This window comes from Crinia signifera, chromosome 5 (genome assembly GCF_055691185.1).
Source record: "Crinia signifera chromosome 5, ASM5569118v1, whole genome shotgun sequence".
In the NCBI taxonomy this organism is placed as follows: domain Eukaryota; kingdom Metazoa; phylum Chordata; class Amphibia; order Anura; family Myobatrachidae; genus Crinia; species Crinia signifera.
In genome coordinates, this window is record NC_139221.1 from 99,305,991 (window position 1) to 99,328,038 (window position 22,048).

Genomic DNA, 22,048 nt, shown 5'->3' on the forward strand with positions numbered 1-22,048 from the left:
TACTTTTTGTTTTTTAATCCAATTTTATTTAGAAGAAAATCCTACACAATACTGTAAATTAGTGGCAAATCACAACAAAAACATACAGCTGAATGTATACTCACACCGTTGTCCCATATACATTACAAAATAATCATACTGTAAAATATAAAGGAGAGTACCTAGAAACAACATGGCAGACCATGTACACAAAACAATATGATTGGCTGATAGAAAAGCTAGCAAAATAACATAATACCTAACGATAATAAGTTAGTGCTGTCACAAATCTTTCTCCAAAGATTTAATATTAGAATAGAGAAAATTAAAATAAGACAAAAAAAAAAATAGAAAAAGGGAGGGTAAGATGAGTGTACAGTAAAAGAGTACATTACCCCAAGGGGCAGCTGCTGCCCGTGGGATATTCCTCTTTCACATTGCATGGGAAAGGTGACGTTTTAACACCAAGATACATGTAATGTTGTATATGCAAAGCGTAATTTTCATGCAAACAACATAAAATGCATTTCCTTGGGCAAACTTTCACTTTTAATATATAATACCCCTAAAACAGGCACTTGAGTTAAAAGTAGGATATATAATGCTATCTATTATAAAATCATATTAAACTTAGGCAAAAAAGGCAATCGTTAACAGTATAAGAAGACTGATCTACATTCAGTTTCATTCAAGCGATTTTTATATGAGAAAATGACTTGCAGAATTTATTCCCTCATAGTATAATATATCCAGAGTTGCCTCATCAAGGAAATAACCTAAAATACTGTATAGTTAATTACTTGATGGCGTAACACCTGCTTGTATTATACCATGAGGGAACAAGCCAATCCCGTCTGACTGCAGGATCCATCACCCACTTTGGTGACCAACTCCTTTTAATATGATGGAAACCCCTGGCACTCCTATTGCATTTCTATATCATACCTTGAAATTTCCTGTGGGAATAAATACCCCCAGCCTAGGGATGAGCCTTTGCTTTAAATGGTTGAACATCAATCATTGTTGATCTATTGATGATAGTATTTTCACTATTAAATGGCAGGTTTCCTATGGCCGCCTCCAATGGATGTTGTGGAAGCGATGGCCATCAGATGTTAAAAAAAAAAAAATATCTATCTATCTCTCGATGCAGTGGTTATACCATTGCATAGAAGCTTTTGATGGTGGGAACCCAGACCAGATTTGATGGTGGACTTCTGATGTCCATTATATCTTGGACAGCTTTGGCTTAGTGATCTGGTACTGGAAGGCTTCTGACTGTATAGTGGTTTTCAGGTAGTATTTGTAATCGGAATGGTGGGGCTACCCATCATTTTTGGGCCATCAGTGAGACATCCCAGTGCCCCGGTGTATCAGAGTGTCTTCTCAATTAAAATGCTATAAAACAAAAAAACTTGAATTGTCCATTAACTTGAATTTTTTATATATTTGAACTTCATGCTAGATAACAATACACAAATTATGAGATTTAATGAGCACTATTTGTTAGAACAAGATTTGCTCTTGGATGTGTTTTTTGTTCTGCTTTGCTTTGATGCAAATGTGCGTATTGTTCCCATTTCTCAGAGACTGGCAGAATGGGTCGCCATCCAAAGTGTATCAGCCTGGCCGGAGAAAAGAGGAGAAATTAAAAAGATGATGGAAGTGGCTGCAAAGGAGATTGAGCGATTGGGTGGCACTGCCGATTTGGTGGACATTGGAAAACAAAAGGTGACTTCTGGTTAAGGTTTTAGTGGAGCAAAGTACATTTTATGGAATATTGGATATGGGTGACCAGTGTAATAAAAAAGCTAAATCTTCTGAGTACTGTTATAAGACTACACTTGTTACTATTACTGATTTTGGAACCCATTGCATCACAAAATCTGTACCTAAATAAGAGTGTTATTTGTAATTGAATAACTATGTACATTCTTTCAATTGATGGTGCAAAAATTAGATTGAGGCATCACTGACCAAACTGCATTTTGTTCTAGTTTTTCCTTATAACCATTTGGATGTTTGCATCCAGATGGTCTTTGGATCATATGCAGTGCCTTGGTTTTGCACGATGAACTTCTATAATCCTTTCTGCACTCTACAGTGGAAAGGTACACTAGAGCACTACCTTGGTGTGTACGTGTTGACTCGATAGTTGCTACAGTTATGTGTAGTCTTAATTAGTGTAAAGCCCTGTACACACACCGATTTGCTTTTGATTCGATTTTCTATTAGATTTGGCATTAGATCTGTACTTTTGCATTAGATATTGAATTTGATATACATTCATGGCACATTGTGTACACATTCAAATTACTATTGACCAACCTTAAGTTGGTCAACCCAATGACCCATACCCCTTGCTTGTGAAGCAATTAGTCTCCCTTTTACACACTATGGTTAAATTTTTTAGCCGGCAGTCCGTTAACCTACCAGTATTTTTGGATTGTGAGAGGAAACCGGAGTACCACTCACAAATTTCACATGATTAGTGCCGGTTGGGATCGAACTCATGACTTCATTGCTATGAGTCATACTGTGCAGTATCCTTTGTACATTTCCGCTTACATTTCATTTGGATTTTTTTTGTTGTATTCATGACTGAGCTCTGCAATCAGCTGAGTGTATATTGTGGGTCTTAAACTAAATCTCCTGTGAACTGGTGAATATTTTAAGGGAAAAAGTTGAAAAATCACTGTGTAATAACAAAAAAAAAACTAACCTATTTTTATATGAAAATGTGGTTCCACTTGTAGCTCCCAGATGGCTCAGAAATCCCTCTTCCTCCCATTATTTTGGGGAAATTGGGTTCCGATCCCGGTAAGAAGACTGTTTGTGTTTATGGGCATCTGGATGTACAGCCGGCAGCCCTGGACGATGGTTGGGACAGCGAACCCTTTGTGCTGGAAGAGCGAGATGGTAAGCCAGTAAATATTCTTGCAGGTGCTGTTACAGTTTGGCAAGAGCTTGTGGGTCTGTAATAGTGTGTGTGTGTGTATGTATGCTACCCTACATAAGAATGTAACACTTATCCTCCAGTTATGGTTTTGTGGGATAGTGTATACTGGTGAATGATTTTTGGGAGTTAAAGCACCAATGAGGCGAGTAATAACTGCAGAGATAGGCTGTTGCCCATCATATAGGTGTTGGAAAAATCCTAGTTTACAGTCCATCTAAGTCAGGGGTCTTCAACCTTTAAGACAGCGTGGGCCACCTAAAAAAATCCAGTGAAGCCCGAGGGCCACTAAAATCGCCTACGGAATTTTGGACAGCCCCATAGAATCACAGCTCCCCTATAACGTCAGCACAGTCCTTCATAGATAGTTGGCACAGCCGCCCATACTCAGCACATAATCCCACACACACACACACACACACACACATACCCAAATAGTTATCAGCAGCCAATTTGGGTTCCAGTGCAAACAGTAAAATATGTGCCCCCCCCCCCATATATAATGTGATATTAAATAAATTGCACACGCCGTAGGCGCGCTCCCAAAAACGGGTGTGACCTAATTATAAGGGGCGTGGTCTAATTATAATGAGTGTGAACTAGCAGGAAAACAATTACCTGACACCTCTTTTGCAACCTGCATGACCAGACATTGGTTACCGCAGGAATGGTCGTTGTCCTCACACGCTTAAGTTGACTGAAGGCTGCACAATGACATATAAACATGAAGGCCCACACAGTGAAATAGTATGCCTCACAGATCAAACCCAAACAATGAAAGGCTACTTAAATCAATATACACCGTTACACTGTTTATCCGTAATGCCCATTACACATTGTGCATCACACCATAGTGTCCATTAGACATTATGCCACACACCGTAATACCTGTTGTACATTATGTCATACACCATAATGCCCATTACACATTATGCCACACCGTGATGCCCATTACACATTAATCCACACAAAATTATGCCCATTGCACATTATGCCCCACACTGATGCCCATTATGCCACAGACCATAATGCCAGCAGTACTTTTGCTTATACATATGATGCCCCAGCAGTGCCCCTCACCTAATGCCCCAGCAGTGCCCCTCACACACAATGCCCCAGCAGTGCCCCTCACACACAATGCCCCAGCAGTGCCCCTCACACACAATGCCCCAGCAGTGCCCGTCACACACAATGCCCCCAGTAATGCCCCACACACAATGCCCCCAGTAATGCCTGCAGCTTTGCCAGGTCCCCTGCTCCCGGCCAGATGTACCTCCTCATCCTGCAGCTTTGACGGGTCACCTGCTTCCACCATCCATGCCGCCTCCTGCAGTTTCGCCGGGTCCCCTCCGCCAGCTGTGCCTCCTCCTGCAGTTCCAGTGCCGGGTCCCCTGCTCCCGCCAGCTGCGTCTCCTCCTCCCGCAGCTTCGTCGGGTCCCAACTTCCCAGCTCGTGACCAGACGTGCCTCCTCCTCCCTCAGCCGCGCTGGATCCACTCCTCTGCCCTGCCTGCAGCCAATGGAAATCGGGTAGGCGGCACCCAAGGGGACTCCATTACACTGCCTCCCTCGGCAGCATTTTCTTTTACTTAAAAAAAAAAAAAAAAATAATCCTGTGCATGGCAGGCCGGCGGGCAGGGGGCCACTGAGATCAGCTCTGCGGGCCACTCGTGGCCCGCGGGCCATGGGTTGAAGACACCTGATCTAAGTAATGATTCAAGCTTGGTAAGGGCTTGTATATAGAAAGCCACCTATACAGCCTGCAACATTACTGAAACTAAATAAAATCCTGCGTTTACATTTCTGCACTGAGGGGTATTCAATGCCCCTGATGGCGACCTACTGACGGCAAGAAGTGGCGATAGCTCGTCGTCTGTATTAAACCCACTCCCCTTCACTCGCTGTTTCCACCTCGCCTGTTCCCTGAGGTTTTGTGGCAAGTATGGCCATTAAAATGGCAGACTCGCTGCATTTGTGGCGAGCATTGTAGTCCTCTCATGGCGAGGATTTGGCCCTTGCATTGAATAGGATGAGGGGCTTTGACGGCGAGGATGGCTTGTCTTCTCTGTACAAACCCTCCTCGCCGGCTGCATGGAATATTGCCCATTGGCTGACTCCTCGTGTGCATGTGTCACGGTTTGGCTGCAGAGAAGATGTATTTGTAAAAGGATTGTTTGTGGGCTGTTATGGGAATTGAAGGCAACAATACAGGCGTGTCTCAGCTGCTGACTGCAATCCCATGTGCACCTGCAATGGCTCTCGCATCTTACTTCCTGTGGCTATGCTGCACAACCATAGAGCTTACTCAGAAGTCTGATAATCCACTGATCTCTGAATGACAGGCCGCACGTTTTAATCCCCCCCCCCCCCCCCCCTCAAACTAAATAGGAATAGATCCAGCTAGAACCTTGCCAAAACCGAACTCTAAATATGGCTCTGTGTGTATGTGTTTTCAAAACAGAAGTACAAGAGCCTATTCAGAGTGCTTGTGTAATGACACACAAAGGGAAGCTTAGTATATGTAAAGTTTCAATTCCTCGAGAAGTCGGTCTCTGCCACTTATAACAGAACTCTGCCAATAATGTTGTTTCTTCAAACAGAAGAGGCTGATGTCACTTTTGTTACATAGTTTTAGTAGATCCGTAATGAGTGCTCCTGTTTTAAAGCTCACTAATTGGGTTTCTTTCGGCTATCCTATATATTAAGGACAAGACATGCATAGCCCTATTATTTTCCTGTGTCTTTTGCACATAACTAAAGTCCATTTCTTTAATGGTGTTACCCCACTGCCTGCACATTCAAATTAAGTAGGGAGTCTGGCATACCTCCCAACTGTCACGCTTACCGCGGGAACGTCCCGATATTCGGGGACGTTCCCGCGTCCCGCCCGGGGCCGCCATTGTCCCGCGGTGGGGGGGGACAGTTGGGAGCCCCCCCAGCTTGCGACAATAGATGCTGTGCGCATGCGCACAGCGTCTATTCAGCGCCGACGAGCGTCGAAAACGGGGCGTGGCTGGAGTTCGTGTCACCCCGTGAGGCCACGCCCCCTTTTCGGGAGCGCGCACGGCTTCGCCGCGCGAACGTCCCGACCTCCCAACTTCAAAAGTTGGGAGGTATGGTCTAGGTTCACTTAAAGTGCCCATACACGGTGCGATGATCGCATCAGTTATGGGCTGGATCGTATCCCTTCCGTTTTGTGTGCAATGCGATACATACTTTTTGTACTGTGCGATGCCCGCGGGAGCGAGCATCGCACCATGTATGGGCACCTTTAAAAGGATTAGAGACAAATTACTCTCCAATCTTGGAAGGTAAAGAGGTCCTTGCTATGTGACAACTAGAAAATGATCAGTGCAATGAGCATTCATAATTCAAGTTTTTTTTTTTTGATCTAGAAAATCTCTGCAGTATCACATAATGCGCTGCTCAAGTCTCCTGTAATGCTGATGTCTATCTCGCAGATGAGAGACGTGAAAGTTAAATTCATTGATAAGTTGTTGCTGGACAGCTGCCTGGGCATTCCCAGTAAGCAAGACTCTGAGGAAGGCTTTCGCTTCTGGTGGGATAGAGGGAACCGTTTGACACTAGTCATGCTTAATATGGATGGTCCTCTCAATTCTATCAGTTCAACCTTCTTGTAGTGAAGAGAAAGCGTAAAGGTTTCCTGGTGCTTTTTTTTCTTTGTAAATGCCACAATGATCTTGCATATCATGTATTGTTAGATGATTGCACTGCTTACCGTAATCTATTTACAGTGCAGGTAAAAGCTAGCCATATAATGTGCACTTTGATATCTACCCATGACCAATGGACTATTGAAGCCATATAACTTTATCTCAAGATACTAACAAGTAGCAGATTTGCTAGCTTAATGATTAAGTCATAGACTGTATAGATCTTTGCACTGTAACTTCTGAAGTTTTTTCTTGTCCATTTATTGATGCCTGGACAGAAGGCGTATAGTCTCCTATTGACGCAATGTACATGTTTGATGCTATTTAGCTGGTAGATGTTTCCACAATCACCTTTGTGAATAATTTGGCCCTGTACAGCGTATGCCAAGACTGATATGACTCCTTTAAGAATCCCATTCCGTGCACATTAATGGTAATTAGTTACATGTGGGTTTTGGAGCTGATGCATGCCCTTTTAGTCTCCAAAGTGACAGACCAAATGGTTGACCAGTAGTTCAATCGGGATGTAGTCAAGATCCCAACAATCATCGGCACATGGTCAAAATACCGACATTTAAAATGTTGACCGTTCAAAAAAGTCTACATGAATTTGAATCTTTTTTTTTTTTTTTTTTTTTTTATGTCCTTGTTCTTACTTCACGATCCAAGTGGGGATAGAGTTTGATTAGAATAGCTAGCAGACCTGTTACAGCTACACCATTTCCTTGTCGACCTATTTTGATATAGACACTCCAAAAAAATAGAAACTGGTCTATGTTTTGACCTTGTTGGTATTTTGACAATCGGCGAATAGTTCACAGTGGGGATATCATACTAAACCCATTTAAGCTGCATTTAATCAAGTGTTATATAATTGCATTATTAGAATGTATAAATAACAATAACCAATTTAGGGACAGATGTATTAAACCTTGGATAGTGATAAAGTGAAGTGATAGACTACTAGCCAAATCATACCTAATTGTCATGTTACAGGCTGTGTTTGAAAAACCTCACATGAGATGATTGGTAGTTTATCTCTCTCTACTTGATCACTCTCAAAGGATTAGTACATAAACCCCTTTAACATATGTTGTCTACACACCACACAGTAGGTTTGCCAGCACTGTTACACTATGGCTGCACATTCTGGCATTAAGTACTGGTCCCCCCCCCCTCCCACCTTCATCACAACTTCATCCATGCAATGGGAACATGTACTGATACTGTGACTCAGGTGATAATATGAATGAGTGGAGTATAACATGACACATTCACCAAGAGATTATCTGCCTATGGTCTTTTTATTCCCCTTGGATAGAATCTAAACTGATTTTGAACCTGGTTTTTACTGAGCAGCTGCAAGTATTACCAAACCAAATTTGACCTATGAAAGCTTATACATTATGTAGGCAATAAAAGCTGCCGATGTAGCAATTTTACCCACAAAAATGACTTGTGAGCAATAACGTTGCACTTAGTATGCTGACACTACAAATGACATATCTCCAAGATAAAGGCTTAACTAGTCTGTTATGCAGTTATTTCTACTGCAAATAAAGATGACTTTCAGTGACTGAATTATGGCGATCATTGACCTGTCTTTGTTTAGGTAAGATGTACGGGAGAGGCTCAACAGATGACAAAGGTCCCGTTCTTGCATGGCTTAACTGCATTGAAGCATATCAACAAACCAAGCAGGTAAAATAACAAGTGTGCTATAAACGAAAGGATACAGCGTGCGCTGGCCAAGCAAACCGGTTCAGTGAGCTGAGCAAGTAACTGAATGTGGGCAAACCATGTTGCAATGCAAATTGTGCACAGAAGTTTTTGTTTGTGTTCATGCAGGGTAAATACAGGCTGCTTTTGCATGTGTCCTGCAAATACTGGACCACTTTATTTTTACACTGCAGTTTAGGTTTGAGGTTGAACACACCTCTCTCTCAAATCTAAATCTCTGCACATTTTACATCTGCCCCACCTGCAGTGCAGCATGTTGGTCACAGGTGCACTTGCTAATACATCAGAATCAGGCCCAATGTTTCCTAGCTGTTTAGCTATATATATTCAGGGCAAAATAAACCTAGCCCCTGATTCGGCCGCAACACGCAATGGTTTGTGAAGAAGGGGGCATCACGGATGGTGTAATGGTTAGCATTACTGCCTCACAGCGCTGAGGTCATGGGTTCAATATCCACCATGGCCCTAACTGTGCGGAGTTTGTATATTCTCCCCGTGTTTGCGTGTGTTTACTCCGGTTTCCTCCCACAATCCAAAAATATACTGGTAGGTCAATTGGCATCCAACAAAAATTAACCCTAGAATGTCTGTGTGCGCGTGTACATGTGGCAGGGAATTTAGATTGTAAGCTTCACTGGGGCAAGGACTGATGTGAATGTTCAACTATACTCTGTAAAGCGCTGTGTAATATGTATGCACTATATAATAAACTGTAAGCAAATAAATAAGGTGCTGCACTATTTGCTTTCTTTTCCACTTCAAGAAATTAAGGTGGTGCAACTGCATACTTCATGATTTCAACATGGGAACTACATCAATGATCGTTTTCTGGAGACTACATACTACATTTAGTTAATGAAGAGACTTTGACTTTAAAGGACATTTATTAACACTCGCTCATTGCAGTGCAAGTGTCACTTATCCACTAATCCTGCAAGCCTTGAGTGCAGTTTAACTGTTGGAATTTTTTTTATGGTTTTACTAAAATTGGGATATTTGGGGACAGAGGCAGCTACAGGGCTACCCAAGGAGTGCCGCACCCCCCCCCCCCCTCCTTAGTGCTGCAGCCGCCTCTGGTTTTGGTCACGCTGGTTATATTACAGTCACCGCTTGACCACACATTAGGATAATAGTGGTCACTTGGCTTGATGTAGAGATGTTCACAATAATGCAAATAATTTTGATCCCCAAGATATAGATTACGATTTCGGGCCAATTTTGTCAGTTTACAGCGTATGTAGTCCGTACTAAACACTGTCTTACATGTCATAAAGCCTGTTGGTACTTGTGGACAATCACGGCTCCCACCTTTTCATACCCCGACTATCCACGTCGGCGTGGAGTTGAGAATAGAAAGTGTGGCGAGCGCAGTGTGCGCAGTGTGCGCTCGCCACACTTTCTATACTCAACTCCACGCCGACGTGGATAGTGGGGGTATGAAAAGGTCGCAGGACGCGTACCGCTGCGCTCGCCACGCTTCGGGTTCGCGTTGATAGTGGGGGTGGTACAGCCTCAAAAATGACATTTGGGGGCCATTGAACATGTTTTATACTAATTTCAATGCATTTGGATGCTTTTCTGTTAAAAACGCATGGTTAAAAACGGCAAACATCGTATCCAATCGCATGCCATATATAGCGAGCCATATATAGTGGGAGCCGTGATAATCCACAAGTACCAGCCTGTTATTTACACTGCAGTCCAGTTAATCGGTTTTAAGCCAAATTTTAAAAAATGTAAGATGCCAGATCTGATCTAAATTGGGATGGCCATTTCCAGTACTGCCGGGTGAGGCAGTTACTTACCACGTCATGAATAAAGGTAGTGACTAATATGACATGGGTAGTCTCTCTTCTACACATGTTGCTCTGCATTTGTAGACTCCTTTATTTGTCTCTCCTGTATTTCCATTGCATCTTTATAAGACTTATTGCCTTTATTATATGCAATGAAACTGCTTGATGTCTGGTAGAGGTCATTATTAATATGCTACTATTGGACCGACAACATTGGACTAGCTCCAAATCATTACATTGGCTGTAGCTTGTAAAGAGACATGGCATTGAACTTTGGGTACTTGTGTATTATAGCGGCACCCCCGATGTGCATCGCGCGATGTTTATATCGCATTGCGACGCGATTTTTGCCCCCTATGCGATGAAAGATCGTATAAGCACCATAAAGGGTGCTTTTAAGCACCCTAATGGGTGCTTACAATGTGAAATGCACCCCCACGCCACCCCCCCCCCCCACTATAAACGTGAACCCGAAGCGTGGCGAGCGCAGCGGTACGCGTCCTCCGACCTTTTCATACCCCCACTATCCACGTCGGCGTGTAGTTGAGAATAGAAAGTGTGGCGAGCCACCGAGCCCGAAGCGTGGCGAGCGCACGCGGATACCTTCACAGGTATCGGAGTCCCCTCGCGGGGTTCGCCACACTTCGGGCTCGCTGCGCTCGCCACACTTTCTATTCTCAACTCCACGCCAACGTGGATAGTGGGGGTATGAAAAGGTCGGAGGACTCGTACCGCCGCCCCTCGCGGGCTTGCTGAGCTCGTCACTCTTCGGGTTCACGTTTATAGTGGGGGGGGGGGGGGGGGGTGGCGGCGTGGGGGTGCATTTCACATTGTAAGCACCCATTAGGGTGCTTATACAATGTACATGGCATACAATGCGATTAAACAATGTCATACATTTTTAAAATTGTATGACATTGTACAGCATCGCGCGATATCGCATACCATTGTATGCCTTATGGTATGCGATGGGCGCCGCCAAAATACACAAGTACCGAACTTTGTGAAATCTAAGCATTCTTCATTCATTCCCCCCCCCTTTTTAATAACCCAAACATAACTGTAAACTTGGAGGAAAGCTACGTGAGGTTGAATTGGTACTAGTAGGTTTAAAAAAGTACAATTTTGTAATTACTTTTTCTCTTTTTTATTTCAAGGAACTTCCTGTCAACCTTAAGTTCTGCTTTGAAGGAATGGAGGAATCTGGGTCAGAAGGCCTAGATGACTTGATTTTTGCCAAAAAAGATACATTTTTCAAGGATGTGGACTATGTTTGTATTTCTGACAACTACTGGCTTGGGAAAAACAAGCCTTGCATCACCTACGGGCTACGTGGTATCTGCTATTTTTTCATTGAGGTAATGAGTGTTTGCTATACTTCTTTAAGAATCTGTGTGGTAGAATCTTGTCTGCACTTTTTTAGTACACGCTCACAAATCTGCATTAGGTGATGATGGTAGGAAAACTCCTGAGGGCTTTGAGGCCTACTGAGACAAGTATTAGCTTGATTCCTTGTTGTCATCAAACATAATATAAAATGGAAAAACCGCTTAAAAATTGGCAAGTTATTAACAATGTCCCTTCAATAGGATAGGGCTGTTTAACAAACTAAAGCACCAGTGTGTATAATAAATCTGCAGTTCTCCGAGTATTGATTACATTTAAGATCAGATGTCAGCCAGACCTTCTCATTAGTGACTGTATTATTAGCAACTAATAGTTGTCTGTGTACTGCAACCAGCTCACAAATGGCTGTGAGACCAGAATGCAGCTGCACACTTGGTATACCACTAATAAATGAATGGGGGGAGCATGAGTTATCCCATTACATGAGGATCAATACTGGCAATAAACGGGAGCAGAAAGCACTGTAATAGTCATATTGCTGGATACTATTTATGGTGATGGTATTGTAGGACGCATGTGAATATCGTATTTATTAATTATAGCTTACACCGGGAAATCTGCTCTTTTAGGTTGAATGCAGCAGCAAAGATCTTCACTCGGGTGTATATGGAGGTTCTGTTCACGAGGCAATGACTGATCTCATTTTTCTAATGGGTAAGTGTAAGATGCATCTAATCTAAATCCGCTTTATTGGCCAGGTATACTTGCGTGTACTAGGAATTTGATTTGGATTGCTGTGCAACAGCCGGTAGGTAACAGTTGAACAGTGACAGTACAAATATACATGACACATACAGGTATACGCTAGATGTACCCTGGGGATTGTAGATGTAGAAAACATATATTCAACAAGCAGCACAGCGCCTAGGCAGCCAATTTTCTGCAACGCCAATGGTCACCGCAACAGCGAGATAGTAACACTACAAATAGAGAGTTTTCACACAGGGAACACATACCCACCGTGCTTCACAGCGCCTAGGCAGCAATCAGCATTGCCACTGGTCATTGCAACAGCCAGGCAGGTAAAAATATAAGCAGAGAGAGCACAGTTATCACAGGAGAACACATACCTGCCGAGCTGCACAGCGCCCAGGCAGCCATCAACCTCGCCACTGGTCCCCACAACAGCCAGATGCTTAACAATTAGGCAGAGACAGTACAGTTATAGGTTGCTATGCCATGTATGAGACTGGGTAGACACGGGGGGTACATAAGGCTGAGTGGCACAGTTCCTAGGCAGCCATTTGCGGCACCATCTTGATCATGCTGCTCACTGGGCAGCAGCAGAAGGGCTCAACAGACCATCTTGGGGCCCTGGCTGGAGCTGCGGCTGGGGGGAGAGCCAGCGGGCAAGGAGAGGGGGAGACGGTGAGGCTGGGGGCAGGAGTCGATGGGGGGGGCCCACATCCTTCCACTGCTGCTGGTCTCCAGGCAGGGTGGCTGCTGCATTAGTCTTCGGGGGGCTCGCATCCGGGGCCTTCCGTCTCCCTTTCCTCCGTCCACCGTCGTTACCATGGTGGGGGCCATCTTCTTCCCTCCTCCCTTCAAAATCCTCACCTTTGTCCTCTGGCCACCCTCTCCAGCCGTGTGATGGATTCGTCCCTTCGCCGGGCTGGGGATGGAAGTTCCACATGCGTGGGACCATCACCGGCCCTACCGGAAGTTCAATGAACGATATATCCTTGATATCTAATGACATTGGGGGTTTTTTTGGTTCACTCTTTCTGACAAATTCCTTCTTAGATGGAAAAAAACATGTGCACTGCAGGGAGGCAGATGTAACTTGTGCAGAGAGAATTAGATTCGGGTGGAGTTTTACTACAAAGTGAGATCAATATTGCAGTGTAAAAATAAAGCGGCCAGTATTTACCATGCACAGAAACACTAACTCACCCAAATCTAATTCTCTCTGCATGTTACATCTGCCCCACCTGCAGTGCACATGGTTTTGTCCATCTAAGAAGGATTTTGTCAGAAAGAATGAACTAGAATGAGGCCCATTGTGTGTGTGTGTGTGTGTGTGTGTGTACACACACACACACACACACACACACACACACACACACACACACACACACACACACACATTCTCTCTATCTCGTGTTGTGTGACTCCGAAACACTGCCATCTGTTGGCAGCAAGTGAAAATACATCTACAAGCATTTGCTTTGAGCAGGCTTACTAGTGTGATATGGCATTTACCAGGCCATCTGAGTTGGCCTATGTCAGCATGTGTGGAAAAAACAAGTCACTGCTGTAATCGTGCATCCTCTATGGATTTATAAGCAGTGTTGGACACTGAGCGTTGTGTGTCCTCAAACATTGCTGCACAGTAGATAGGGGCATTAGGCTTGAGAAGAACGTATGTTATTTACTAGGGGTCTATGTAGTATTTCCATTTGCCCCTCATAATGGTTCCCTCTATTGTAACTTAAGCTTTGTAAGCACATGCAATGGTTTGCTTTCATTTTAAAAGAAAATCGCTTTTTTGTTCACTGCTAAATTTTGATTTGTTGTGTTTATTGTGTTCCCCCAGGCAGTTTAATTGACAAAAAAGGAAAAATCCTCATTCCTGGAATAAACGAAGCTGTGGCCCCACTCGCAATTGACGAGAAAGCAATTTATGATGCAATTGACTTTGATCTTGAGGACTTTGCAAAAGATATTGGTGCTAGCAAACTCCTACACGACACAAAGGTACTGGGCTGCTATGGAAACTAAGAACAACGGCTTTATTTGTCCATGATTTAATATCCGTATATCCTTTTTGTGCTTTACAGGATAAAATATTGATGAACAGGTGGCGATACCCATCTCTCTCTCTTCATGGCATTGAGGGAGCCTTCTCCGCGGGAGGAGCGAAAACGGTTATCCCTAGAAAAGTCATAGGCAAATTCTCCATAAGATTAGTGCCAGATATGGATCCAGAAGAAGTGAAGAAACAGGTTGGAATGTTTCATCTCCAATAGTAACTAGTAAATGATTTGAATTAAATTTACAAGGAAACTTAAATATGTAATTTGTGATGCAAGCAATGCTAGTGACACATAGAGCACTTGTGTAATTTTGGGGTAGATGTATGAAGCAGTGAGAAGTGGCTAATGGCAACCAATCGGCACTGAAGTAACCTGTATAATTTGCATAATAAATTATACTGAGCAGTTGATTGGTTGCCATGGGCCATGTCTCCTCCCTTATCACTGCTTCATACATCTACCCCTTTGTTCTTGCATAGAATGGCTGGCTGTATGCAGAAGGCTTTCACTGTGTGCTGCCAACTTGTGATTTGAGCAATGTTTATTCTCTGCATTGTGACTGTGACCCACTACTTGGCTTCATTGCTGGTGCATCAGGAAAGCCTCTTCTGAGCAGCTGGCCCAAGAACATTTGGCTGTGAAATCATATGCGCTTGTAAATCTATTTGAATAAAAAAAAAAAAAAAAAAGTGGCCTCTCCATATAACTACTGGAAAACCTTTTGAGAGGAATGTGAAGCAGTCCTATGGCTGACCATGTACTCGTCTGGTCTTTAGACAAGTTGAGATGGCTTTAATTTTGCTCCGGTAGCACTTGGCAGACATTCTAGAAATAGCAGTACATCAGTTGGGGGTTGTGGTGGGTGTGTGTTTTTTTTTAAATACATAGGGTCTCATTTAGCAACGAGTGATGAAACTCATTGTGTATGATGAATGGTGCTCCAGTCAATTGGCTCCCAACTGCAATTTTTCCAACACATAACAGTTGGAGATGAGTAACTGGCGCACCATTTAGCATATTCACCAAGTTCAAAGTGTTTCATCAGTTCATTCATAAATAAGACCCTTAATAATATTTTTTCATTTCCTGATGCTTTTAATATGAACTGGTTGGCCGGTAGTTATGACATTTAGTAATTTTTTTATTTTATTTTTACAAATAGAAAATCTATTGTTTATATAGCAAAGTATACTAATGCATGTCACAGTATTATGTAAAGTAAAATGTGACTACCATGAGGTTGACAGCTGCAACCCAATTGTTTATATATAACAAAAAATCATCTTCCATACTGTATTTTTAACTTTACATTAGATATTTAGTATGTTAGTTAATGCTGTAAATCTTAATCCAGAAAACCGTACCTGATCCCACCCTGGCAATCGCTCAACTTCTAGATGAACTTAATCCCAGTCCACAAAATGGGTTATTGAGGCCATTTGCTCTGTTATTTTATGTTTTTTATACTTAAATGTCCAATTCTTTCCGTAGCAATATAATGATGCCTAATTTCCTGTAAAATGTGTTGGCTATTTAAATACAAAGATGCATACACACTGGGCAATTATTGCCCAGCATGTATGGACAGCGATGATTGGGGAAATCACTTTTTTTTTTTTTTTTTTTTTTTTTAACCAAACTGAGCTGCTTTTAGCTCAGTCGCCCAGTCTGTATGGGCCTTAACCTATTCTTTGTCCGGTATACATTGTCTGTTTCCATTATTAATACATAAAAATGCTAAAATGTAATTTCTTTTTGCAGTTACAATTTATTTAACTTTTTCCCCCTAGGATAATTTGATCCTTTGTGTCTTTGCTTTCGTACTGTAAATTTGCTTTCAAATCTCAATATCCTGTTTTACTTCTATTTAAGGTAGAAGATTACTTAACAAAGCAATTTCAATCCTTGGGCAGTCCAAACAAGTTTAAAGTGACAATGGGCCATGGAGGAAAGCCTTGGGTGTCCGACTTCAACCATCCTCATTACCTTGCTGGAAGGAAAGCCATGAAAACTGGTAAGAAAACGACTGTATGCATGGTGTATTATCTACACAGTAGACTATATCATCAATGACTTTGCAAATTCTGATGGGTTGGGAACAACAAAATCAAATTGTCTAATTTGTACACCGTCGCTCATGCACGTCACCAGCAATCTCCGCCATCGCAGCCAGCATCCGCTAGTGTGTATGCACTTGCTGATGCCAGGCTACATTGCCCCAAATGTCATGCTGGGTACATTGTTTAGTGCAGTGGTTCTCTCACCTCAGTCCTCAGGGACCCCCAACAGTGCAAGTTTTCCAGGTCTCCGCAGACAATCAAAGGGGAAATAATTAGCTCCACCTGTGATCTTTTAAAATGTGTCGGTGACTAATGAGTGCACCTGTGCACCTGCCAGGAGACCTGGAAAACGTGCACTGTTGGGGGTCCTTGAGGACCGAGGTTAAGAACCACTGGTTTAGTGTATACCCAGCATAATGCAGTAGCCTAGTGCACCTACAGTACAGAGTAAGTGATGTGTCTTACATTAAGTGGCTTTACATTTTCCCCTGCAGTGGTCCCACACTAAACACCACCACTTTCTTATTTGGCTGGAACTGGGGGGAGAGGGATTGGATGTATATTTGAGTTCACTAAAGAACACATTTTACCTTGATATTGTTGCTACCCTGTCAGTAGCAGCTTTTGGTATGATACAGATACCTGGGTCACCCATTCAAGCTGCAGACTATAATACACAATCTGGGCAGGCTCTTTCAAACCAAGCCAGGACCTAGGTCATACTTGCCTACTTTTGAAAACTAGTTTCAGCGAGATTCCAGGTGCTAGCGCCATTGAGAGGGGGACATCGTGGTCTGGGCCAAAGGGGCGTGTCTAGCTCCACCCATTTACTTGCACCCAGCGGTGTGCTCTGCTGTGGCAGATGAAAACTATAGCATACCTCACAACTTTTGCTTGCTTTAAATTTTGTCCTGCCGCACCTAAAGCGTGGCATACCCAAGATGCGGCAGAGCTACATGACAGGTGGGTGTGACCTTTGGGAGAGGGCATGTCCTAGCACCGCAACTCATGTTTCCCCCCCATTCTTAGCAGGTGGACAGCCCCTGGTTTCATGCCTGCACTACCTCCATCCCTGCACGGAAGAGATGCTGCACCCAGTACACACAGCAACAAGCTACATTACACAGCGCGCGCCCCCCATATTACGCACAGCACCATATTACAGTTATACAGTTAGCCCAATTCAGACCTGTTTGCACGGCTTTTTATACAGATACAGCCCCCTTATATTACATTATATACAGCCCACCCTATATTAAATTATAACCCCCCCCCCCCCCCTCGACAGACACAAACACTAAATAAAGTACACATTCCCCTCATATACAGCCCCCACTCAGTACACACAACACCACAGTAATACAAGTGCCACATTACACACAGCCACTCCCCCAGTACACAGCACTCACCTGGCCCATGCCTGGGAGGTGCACAGAGCTGGCAGTGTGGTTGCAGTCCTGATTTTAAATAGAGGCCCCACAAAATCTGGGAGGTGAGGGCGGGATTGCTGGGCAGCAGGAGGCTCATGCTGAAATCTGGAGCCTCCCGCTGAATGTCGGAGGGTAGGCAACCCTGACTTGACCTTTGTGTGGGTGTGGATGAAGGCCTAACACCTAGTGGAAGGGCATTCAAAATAGGAGGGTTACTGAGGGAGAAGAGTGCATAAGATTATTATTATTATTATTATTATTATTATTATTATTATTATAATTTTATTTATAAGGCGCCACAAGTGTTTCGCAGCGCCGTACAAAGGAAATAAGATCCCTGCTTTTGAGTTCATGTACCCACTTCCAGCGAGCAGAACATCCAGCATCTATCCTACATTTGGTGGGTTCTGTGACTTGCTTTCATCAGTGATCTCTTTATTCAATCTGTTAGACTACATAATGTATACTTTCTCTGCAGTTTTTAATGTTGAGCCAGATTTGACCAGAGAAGGTGGAAGCATTCCTGTGACTCTCACATTCCAGGAGGCCACTGGAAAGAATGTCATGCTGCTGCCTGTGGGCTCATCAGACGATGGGGCACACTCGCAAAATGAAAAGCTTAACAGGTAATAATTGTCCATGATTTTATTTGCATTTTTATTGTGATATGAAACAATATTCTAAATCAGAATCTTGTTTTGGCTTACCCTTCTTCCAGAAAAGTGCAGATTGCTGTTTTTTGGGGGGTTTTTTTGTTCATAAACGTAATTACAAAATAGTATACTGTAAGAAAGCCAACAAAGTATGTGAGCCAGTCACTTTAAAAAAAAAAAAAAAAAATGCTTGCAAACCTATTATTCCACACTGGCTCCATTGGTGTAACCACATCATATGTGATGCACGTTTAACAGTTGTGTGATGCCATGAGAATGGAATGTGGTACACTGGTTTCTCATTTCTGGCAGTGTGCTCCAAATGCCGTGTGTGCTTTTTCCTCTCCCTGGCTACTGGAGTGAAACCTCTTTAGGTGTTGTACATGCATTACTCAGTGGAAAATGTGTGTGTGTGTGTGTGTGTGCTTTTTAAAATGCTGCATGCTAGTCTGTTTCATTGGTTACAAAAATGATCATTTAAGCTGTAGACACAGTGCGATTTTTGGATATCGATTCTTAACTAGGCTTATATTTAGTCAAATTCAATAGCAAGTTAGTGCATATTGCACTATTTGCCAGCATCTTATCCCGATTCGCAGCATCTGAATCGAAAGTAGAAATAGTAGTCTATTTCTACTACAACCATCGATATCCGTGGCCACCACACCTGTGTGTACACACCATTAGGCAGATCGTAAAGGTTGACCATCAATCCAACTAACTCGCTCACTGATTATTTGACCAGCTAAAACTACAAAAATGAGCAGGCTCTCACTACACCTCTCCTCCTAGGTGCTAGTATAGGCATGTCCAAACTATGGTCCTCCAGCTGTTGTGAAACTACAAGTCCCATTATGCCTTGCCACAGTTTTGCTATTAGGGAATGCTAAAACTACGGCAAAGCATGCTGGGAGGGTGGGGGGTGTTTAATAGTTAATATATATATATATATATATATATATATATATATATATATATATATATATATATATATATATATATATATATATATATATATATATATATACATACATTTTTATGGACTTGGTAGGAAAAGAAAAACTAAAATTTTTGCCTGGGACAGCAAATGTACAACTTGGAAATTTTATTTTTGTTTATTTTCCAGGTTCAACTACATTCAGGGCATCAAACTGCTGGGAGCATACCTGTATGAGGTGTCGAAACTGGATTAATGCCCCACTTGTCATCTCCTTAAAAAGAAAAAGGCAATACTAATGTAACTGCACAAGTCCAATTAGTATCTTACATTTTGTATATATGCACACTTATGTTTTTACTATTCCCAGTAAAGACAACCGTGGTAAAATAATTTTTTCCCCCCTAGACTTGTGCTTTTTTTGTGTGTGTGTGTGTGTGTGTGTGTGTGTTTGTGTATATAAATAGATAGATACTAGCCTAAAAGGCATTCTGCCCCAGAGTCTACCTTGGTGCCCCAACCTGCAAAATACAAAAGGGACGTCAAATCACTGTTTTTGTATTTTAGGTTTGAAATTCTAAATATAGACAGTCATGTCAATGTTTCAGTGTTCATAAACAGTCATCAGGACCAACAGAATAAATCTACAGCAATCAAATGCTTCTTACCACCTTAATAAAGGAGGACCACCCATGATTTTTAAGATCTCTAAACCACGAAACTGATACATTTTAACATATATATTACAGTATAAGCCAAATAGTTTTTTCAGTCTTTCAGTAGTTTTCCATAGCACTATGATCATGGTAAAAAGAGGATGTGCAGTGCTCTTCTTGGTTTCACTTGCACAAATGTGGTCTCTGCATAAAAGAGCACCCACATCCTGGTCTAGAGCCGCAAACAGAAAACCAATAAGCACCTACTGTACTTTTTGAATGCTATAGATTTTATTAGTTTTAGATTAGTTTTGGATCCCATTCATCCCAATGGGTAGCTTGCAAACAGCTTCATTACTAAATGTGGGTGTAGTTGAGCAATTTGATAGGAATAACAGCAGCCAATTGTGAACAGCTTTCCTCAAAGAAGTGTCTACTTGCATAATTTGCATCTAAAATGTCATGTTAGTAAATATGCTTTTTTATTCACTGCTGTGGGGAAAAAAAAGTAAAAGCTTTTAGCATTCTTTTTTTTGTTTTGTTACGGTGGACTTGTTGTTGAACAAATGTAATATGAATTTCTTCAGTCTTGCATGATTCCAAAGCAATGGGTCTGATTTCAGTCTTAATTGGTGTTGTGCGGAATTGCAGTGACCTGCGCTCAGATAGCCACTGCCCTGAAAGAGTCAAATTCCACCCGGTGCAAGTCTGCGAATGGCTTGCTAATAGTTTGCAGAGCTGAAAATCAATTTGCAACTCACCATTGAATGATTTCCCCAGTCTAATGGTGCGTACACATGGGGACGATTATAGCAAATATCGCTGGAAATATGGTTGCTGGGTGACAATATTGCCAGCAATGGGAGTGTGCACCGGCAATAAATCGCCGGGTGCACGCTCCTGTTTTCTGGCTGTAGTGATCGCTGCGACTAGCTGATTTCCACTGCCAGGCTCCCCCGGCAGTTTCTTTTTCATCAGCGGGACACCGTGCGATATATCGCTTGGCGATATATTGCCCCGTGTGTACAGGGCTTTAGTGTGCTAATAATGCTGACCCTTCAACAAGTCTGTGATACAGGCTGGTTGAGGCTGGAGCTGATGTTACACAGCTTCCCTGAGAACACACGCCTGCATCTTCCAAACACTCGCAGAAAACGTCCAGTTACTACCCACAAACTATGGCTTCCTGTCAATTAAAATGGCCAGATTGTGGGGAAAAAAAAAGAATTTGCTGACTTTTGTTGCTGTTTGACCTAGTGTTGTGACCTAGATGCATGTGCAGTCATTTGCTAACTGATCGGCTTGGTAAGTGATCAGGTCTGAATAACCCACAATGATCCATGCTGATGGTGGTGTAAATTATCAGCAAGGATCCCTGCAGTGTTGGGAAAAGTTGAACACCTGTTCATCCATTAGTGCACATATTGGGCTGACTACTGGTACTGTGGGAGACACAGTGCAGGGTTCCCTAGGAAAAACTGCAACCGGCACAGGCTTCAATTGGATTGGTTTTACTATATCGGGGAAACCTGCAAATGTAATGAGACGGCAGACCCTAGGATTATCCAGCACTACAGTCACCTGTGTGTTTTTTAATTTTTTCATGAAATCAATAATGATGTAATAATATATTCCTTACATCAACAACTTGGTGAAACCTGGATAGTTCATTACAGGCTGCTGCTTTCTGATGTGGGTGCAGTGCAGTGAACAGCAGGTGAGTAATACTGTGACAGACCAAGTATCTTAAGTAAATATAGGATCACTTTTGGGATGAGATGCACTACACCGCTATACAAAAATCTTAATACAAAGTTATGCCCTACAAAAGGAAATTTTGCATCTCTTGAAAATAAGTGGAAACAAGACTCCAGCCTATACAAGTGGAACTTAACTGGCAGACTGGTGTAATCCATGCCATTATTTGTATTATTTTCTATCTAATAGATCAAGTCTAATGATGTGTACAATCATGACTATATTACAATTTAGACTATCTGCATAC

General features: G+C 42.5%; 1 protein-coding gene across 1 annotated transcript in view; it reads left to right on the forward strand.

Annotated features, from left to right (window-relative positions):
* Positions 1–19,780, forward strand: part of LOC146080440 (cytosolic non-specific dipeptidase-like) — a 21,193-nt gene extending 1,413 nt beyond the window's left edge. The window contains exons 2-11 of the mRNA XM_083187746.1: positions 1,567–1,710; positions 2,736–2,898; positions 8,221–8,309; positions 11,302–11,502; positions 12,121–12,205; positions 14,088–14,248; positions 14,332–14,496; positions 16,180–16,321; positions 18,276–18,423; positions 19,577–19,780. Coding sequence (XP_083043872.1) covers positions 1,567–1,710; positions 2,736–2,898; positions 8,221–8,309; positions 11,302–11,502; positions 12,121–12,205; positions 14,088–14,248; positions 14,332–14,496; positions 16,180–16,321; positions 18,276–18,423; positions 19,577–19,643 — 1,365 coding nt within the window. The 3' untranslated portion in view covers positions 19,644–19,780. The remainder of the gene's footprint in view (positions 1–1,566; positions 1,711–2,735; positions 2,899–8,220; positions 8,310–11,301; positions 11,503–12,120; positions 12,206–14,087; positions 14,249–14,331; positions 14,497–16,179; positions 16,322–18,275; positions 18,424–19,576) is intronic.
* Positions 19,781–22,048: the final 2,268 nt, after the last annotated feature.